The 7,128-nt window shown below is 36.5% G+C and overlaps 1 protein-coding gene across 1 annotated transcript; it reads right to left on the bottom strand.

Annotated features, from left to right (window-relative positions):
- LOC117108656 lies at positions 1-5,739 on the bottom strand (the record flags this gene model as incomplete). Its single annotated transcript, XM_033250750.1, has 2 exons — positions 5,581-5,739; positions 1-2,872 (listed from the first exon to the last, which is right to left on the bottom strand). A coding segment is annotated over exon 2 (2,865 nt), but the record flags the coding sequence as incomplete, so codon positions are not given.
- Positions 5,740-7,128: the final 1,389 nt, after the last annotated feature.

The following is a 7,128-nucleotide window of genomic DNA, read 5'->3' as shown; positions in this document are numbered from 1 at the left end:
CTGTTTCTGTTCGAAAAGTTGAGCAATAAAAGATATGACTTCCGATTTTATGTAGATGATAACAGCAATACCAGCATTAAAAACAACCCTAATTTCAGATAAATCGTTGTTCACACTGACGCGCACCCCATTTAGATAATGAACTTTAACTGGACTGGAAGCAAGACGCAGAGGCTCACCATCAACAAGAACCAATGTCTCATTGATATTTGACATCTGCACCTGGACTTTCGCTGAGTTATTGGTATGGATAACAAATGCTGTGTAAACAGTGGCCAGGGTGTCAAGATACACCTCCATACGAGCTTGGAAGATCAAATTGTATAATTTGGAAGATGCCATCAGGAATTCCCCAGCTCCATTGAAAGTGAATTTCTTGCCGTCAAGAGTTGTTACGTGAGGGTCTCCCATACCTCCTGCTGGTCTAGGTGGGTCATAATCTGAGCAATCATCTGATGGCCGGGTTTTATAGTATTTATCGCAGTTTTTTGATAATTTGCAGCAGGCAATATACGGTAGAACATCATACTTTTGATGGCGCCAGAAGTTATCCACTGGACTGTATCTGTCAGCAGTTCCTCCACCCTGAGATCCGCCGACTAAGATGTTGCCATCTGTTCCGTAACAGCACTGTTGGCCAGAGCCTGATGGGGTTGAAGTTGTTGATCTGATGCAGTTTTCGGCCCCTTTATGAAAGAAAGAATTCCAAAAATTTGATATTTCGAAGTCAGAATTCGCATTAGCCTGAGCTAAAGTACATGGGCAGGCAGGAACATCCTTTGGAACATCACTCAATATCTTGGTGTAATCTGTACAAAGACTATCACCACTTGATTTGATTAGTAGGGTTATTTTCGAATATACCTTACTCACAAACGAAGTGACAGCTTTCCCGACACGTTTTATGTGAAATGCTACATTTGACAAGTCTTTTCCTCTTTTTATTGCATTACCAAGATGTGAAACTAGAACAGCTGTTTGGATGATGACTTTACCGGTGTTTGGGACCTTTTTCATAAGAGTGATATCTTCCATCAAAACTGGAAAGTCGTTGTTGTTAATATCTGAGTCTTGAATCATGACATCAACTTCCGTTACGTCTTTACCCATGATTTCAGGATCCCATGATAAAATAATGTGATCGCGCACTGTGAGATCGATAACCTCACCTCTTTCTTCCCAATTTTCCTGTGTAATAGTCAGAAGTAGCCCTAAGTCTTCTTGTGATGCTACGTAGACAATGCCAGAGTACGGGAACGTGTTGCCATCATCAAGTGAGACAGACACGTGTGTCAGTCCATTCTTGTAGAAGGTAGGAGTGATACAGCTGACAATATAGGGGTCAACGCGGTCTCCAGGCACAAGTACATCTCCGATACCAGTGTCAAATTTGCACATTGCACTCTGATATGCTAAGGAGTTGGTTTCAAGACAGGGCACAGTAATTGTAAGAGTTTCTCCACCCATCTCTCGGAAATAGTATGGTGTGAAACTCAGGAGTTGTTTATTGTTTGGAAGAGACAACCCAGCTGCATACCCATATGATTCATGACGTTCGTATCCATAGACAATGACGGATAATGGTGATGCAAGTGGATCAGTTTGTTCAACATAATAAACCCCTTCTCCTTTAGGTAGCTCTAGGGCAATTAATGAATATACCGTACCAGAGACATTACTTTCGTGAATATCTCTACCATTGATTGGGGAACCATTAAGATGCACTGTCTGACGAGCATCTCTTTTGGTGACGATGTTAATGAAATTAAAGAAACCTCCAGAGTCCCCTCCCGAATGTGGGGGCGTTGCAAATCCAAACACATATCCAAATTGTTCCTCTGATGGAATATGTATCAAAGAAGGGTCAACTGTTCTACCATTGACAGATGATAACAGCTGCACCATCAGTGTAGGTTTGTTTGACGAAACGAGACCTGAACTATGCAAACGTCCTTCCCAAAATTCACCTGAGTCTAGAATCTGATTTGGAACTTCAGGAATGGTAACATTTGTACCACTGAAAAAGGCAATAATTCGATAAATATTGTCGTCGCTGTTTTGAGATGCAGTGTATATGTGTTTCTGTCCCCAACTATTGATGGGTACCAACTGCTCTGTTAGTGTGTCACAGTATGAACCTGGTATATTTACGCACTCGTTACCGCTAAATACTGCCACAGATTTGTCACTTTGAACAATGCTTCCCGATAAGTCATTTGTACTCTGGATCTGAACCACTTGTGAATCATTCACCATAATTGTCAACACGTCATCTTGATTGTAGGTTTGACCTTCAAATGAAACGGTGCCGCGTAAGGTAACATGAACTGTCGTAGAATCCTGAGTCCCAATTACTGCAAATTGTGATGCTCTAGATTGCTCTTGAAATGTCACCACTACATACTGAGTACCGAGATTTGTTATGGGTATGCCGAGAAAGCCGTCCGTTGAAAAATCTTGAAACATAAGACCGTAGACAGACACGTCGCTAGATGCTGAAACCTTGATTGCTTTTAAGCTTCTCCCTGTACCAGACAACATATATGCAGAAGGAATGGTTGTCCGCTTAAAACCACGGGCCTCAATCACGAAAGTCTCTTGGAATGGCATGCCAGCTACTTGGTGCTTGCTGCTAATGGTGACTTCAGTTTGTTGGTCACTAAACGCTACGACTAAAATGAAGAGTCGTCTACTTGCAGTATTCCTGTCAGTTAGGTTTTCGATGAATGTTATGGTAAACTGTTTACCTCTGGATATTCCAAAGCACTGATTAGATGTCATCAAATCTTGTGCTGTCGATGGTGGTACTTCAGGAACAACAAGTGCAATGAAGATCACCCACCAAAGATGGGAGAGATGAGACATCTTTATTCTGCAACGAAATAATAACAAAGGTGTATTAATAAGTGTATTTTTCTTTTTCAATAGAGCAATCCAGTCTAAGGTAAAGCTTCTTTTTTGTTTTTTCTTCATTGGGTTATGTTCTTATTCTGGGGCCCTATTTGAGAATGAATTTGGAATATTAAGTACCTGTACATTTTATAGAAATTAGAGGAGAAAAAATTTGAATATGTCAAAACTGCCACATTGTAATGATTCTAACTATAAACATTGTTCATTCTAGGGATATTTACTGTTTCAAATGACTGCTCACTTCTGTAATGAGTACTGAAATTGTCAATGTATGACCTATACTAGAGTATAATATAATTATGCTGATCTAGCAATAAGCAAGATCCATTTTGGAATTAGTTCCTCACACAGTCTGGATATCCAGTCGTTTACCCGTAGAAAAATCCCAAAAACATACATTATTAGACTATTATTATTATTATTAGAATATTGACCGTGTTGATCACCTGAAAAATTAAACAACCCACCAAGGAAAGGCTAGTAGGTTGGAAGTCAATAATGCTGCAAATCCACCTTTGTATTTCTGCCAGGCTTGTTCAATTCACCCAAATAGGTAAAATCTTCGTCTTTTGGATCCACAAGAGTTGAGGTTTATTTTTTAAAAGAAATTACTCAGGTTGCATCAGGGACGTAGCCAGGATTTTGAAAGTGGGGAGCTGTTATGTGAGGTATGTAGGACCACCGTGGGATCTGCCTTTTAATGGATAAAAGGAATATAATCAATTATAGAGTGCTTATAATTTCACCAGGTCATGAAAAATGAAGTATAGAAGCATGAAAATATAGAAGCTGTCCTTCCTTTATTCAAACATTCTAGAAAGATTTATAACATAGGTATAAAATTTTACAGTGGTGGATCCAGAAATTTGAAATAGATGGGGGCTCAGAGAAGAACTTTCACAGATGGACAGTCTATCTACTTCAGCCCCACCATGGTTTGGACCCAGTTTAAGAAAATTAATGACTATGGCACCTCTGGATGTCCGGAAATGGCACTCTTAGACTTAAATTTGAGTAGAATTTTTTATTTCTCAATTTTTGTTAAATTTAGAAAAATTTAAGCGGTGGAAGCTGGGCCTCTCCTTAAATTCATCACTGCTTTAATTTATTATTTCATTATTTATTTTACATTAGAATCTCTCTCAGGTCTATTCGTATGTATGGAACTTTTATGTATATTGACTTTTATAATTATTAATTAATAACTTATTAATTTACTATTTTGATACATTGTAAACATAAACTCTAGAGTAGTAGAAGTCATGAAAATATTCATGAGAAAGAAATAGAAGCGATTAATTACCAGCATTCTTCAATTAACGGTCAGTTTTATTTACAATTCTCTTGGGAAAAACTCACAGGTGCTACATGATACTGGATGAATGCCATGGGTCAATCTGGGTTTACATTTAGTGGGATTGGGGTCACATTTTTTCACCAAAATCTCATATAGAAAGGAGGTCTGGGGTCCTCCTCTGGGAAAGTTTGATTCCTAGGTAGCAGGAAATGAGCTTTACCAACTTCTGAGGTGTCTTTTTATTGACTCAAGTTCTTAAAAATTCAAGTTTTTCCGCTCTTGAAAACGGACAGATAAATTTTCTCATTCTTATTAACGTAAATAATGAATATTTATGTGTGTATATATACATGAAAAATTGAGTAGTTGCATTGGTCAGTTGAATGGGAGTGCTGCTGCTGAAATTAAAAGGGTACGGATTTAATTGTGTTGAGCATACACTACCAAATGTACCACAGATATCAAGATGGGATTACTTGTTTAGGACCTGTGCAGCTGATAGTTTTAAAATTAACTAACATGAACTTTACTATATTGAGATCTTTTTTATTAGTGGTGAAATTAGTGTGGAATGCAGCAGTATGTGTTTTTGGGAAAACTAGATCTAGATTTATTTGTGGCAGTACAATTGGTATTATAATAATGTTTCTTATAAATTAAATTTACAATGTAAAAATTAATTTCATGTAATATTACACACAACCTCATAGAGGAAAAATAATCTTCATGGTTTCATGCATATTCTTTGTAGCAATCATAGGTTGCAACTATTTAATTATTTGGTCCATGTTAAGTTTTTGCCTCATTCAACCGCACAATTTTAAGTTTTTAACAAATTTGCAGATTTCATAAATACAGTACATTGTACATTCTGACATCTATAAAATTAGGAACAGCTTATAATGGCCCAATAAAATGTTAAAATACTAAATCCTAGACTATAGCAACTTGTTTCTTGGTGGGACATGTATTATCTTCTCCTTTAATTATTTTAACTGAGGCATTATTGCATGAGCACCTAGACATTGAGTATTAATTATAGCTATTTTTTGATATCAACAAAAAGTTCCTACACTAAAATACACCAGTGTTTAGTATTGTTGTTTCTTTATCCATAAACCTAATTATTAATTTTTAAAAAGAAAACTTATGAAAATGGAGAAATAAAAAATGTGTGGTGTAGAAAGAATAAAAAAGATATGAAAACTTTATATTAACAATATATTTACAAAAATAAGAATCAATTACAAAATACTATTAACAACAAAGGTTAAACTTATACATACATTATACATTCACCAAATTCTATCTAGAAACATAATAATGCACTATTATAAATACTGTAGAAATAAATTTTGAACTTACTGTACCTTGCTCTTATAGCAAAATTAGTTTTTGTAGCACTCTTTTACTCAACTTAAATTTAGGAACAAAACCTCAGATTTGCAGACAAAATGTTCTATATCTGTTTGCTTTCGGACGTTCCACTGATTTCAGGTACCTAGACTAGGGTGGCTGTTATAAAGGCAGTAGAATGTACTTTACCTAAAAAAATAGTTATTAATAAACAGCCTCCTGTGTAGGGTGGCTGTTATAAAGGCAGTAGAAAGTATTTATACCTCAAAAAAACTTTTTATGTAAGCAGCTCCTTTGTATTCATGAAATAAGTATCTTTGGTCTGGTATTTACTGAAAGTGCTTTATGCTATGGTACACTGCACTACAATAAATATCGGCATGAAGGTTATTGTCCGATATTTGGCAGTTCAGCTGTATGGTTCATAGAATTTTTTGTATCATTGTGTGAAAATACTTTGTGATATTTTATAGTGAATTCGTATTCGGTGTGAATCTACCTTAAACTCGAGACACAAGATGCACTTTTTATTCCACATTTATGGGTGAAATTTGTGTATTGTGTACATCACTGTCAAACTTTCTACTGCGTTCGACACTGTTGACCATAGTATTTTGCTTGCTAGACTTAGTAAGTATATTGGTGTTAAAGGCCATGCATTGGAATGGTGCCGGTCGTACTTGTCTCATAGACCTCAACATGTATGTGTGGGAGAAGTCGTTTCAGAACTGGTCTTCTTGAATCATTATGTACCACAGGGATCTGTCCTCGGGGCCCCAGTGGTTTACTATTTACATATATCCAATCCGAGATATCATTAGTAGATATAATCTATCTTACCATGTGTATGCTGATGATACACAGATTTACCTTTCATTTAAGCCTACAATTTCACAAAGTCATATTTCTCTTGAATCTCTTGAAAATTGCATCTCCGAGTTGTGTAGGTGGATGAAACAAAACTTTCTTAAACTAAATGATGAAAAGACGGAATACATTTTAATTGGTTCACGTCAACAGCTTGAAAAACTTCCACAAAATTACCTCACCATTGGAGAATCTCAAATTTACTCCTCACCACTTGTTAGGAACCTTGGTGTTATTATGGATTCTACTTTAACAATGAGTAATCACATCTCTAAAATTACCTCCACTTCATCTTTCCATATACGCAACATTCGTAGTATTAGAAAATACATTGACAAAGCAGCGGCCGAACAACTTTTGCACTCATTTGTCACCTCCCATCTCGATATGGGGAACTCCCTGCTATATGGACTTCCACAAAAACATGTACACCGTCTTCAATTAATTCAAAATTCGGCTGCACGTCTAATCACTAAAACTCCAAAATATGCACATATTACCAACATTCTGAAAGATTTACACTGGCTTCCTCTAACACACCGGATTATTTACAAAATTTTGCTGATCGTTTTTAAATTCAAAACTGACTTGGTTCCAGACTACATCGCAGATATGCTCCATTGGTATGCTCCTAAAAACGTAACTTACGTTCTTCCAATCAACTCCTCCTGCATCAGCCCAAATCACACAATTCC

The sequence above is a fragment of the Anneissia japonica genome, unplaced genomic scaffold (assembly GCF_011630105.1).
Source record: "Anneissia japonica isolate Jap-2015-1 unplaced genomic scaffold, ASM1163010v1 scaffold1587_len1432017_cov164, whole genome shotgun sequence".
NCBI classification, from domain to species: Eukaryota; Metazoa; Echinodermata; class Crinoidea; order Comatulida; family Comatulidae; genus Anneissia; species Anneissia japonica.
Note: the sequence above shows the minus strand (reverse complement) of the source record. Positions and strands in the feature narration are given on the sequence as shown.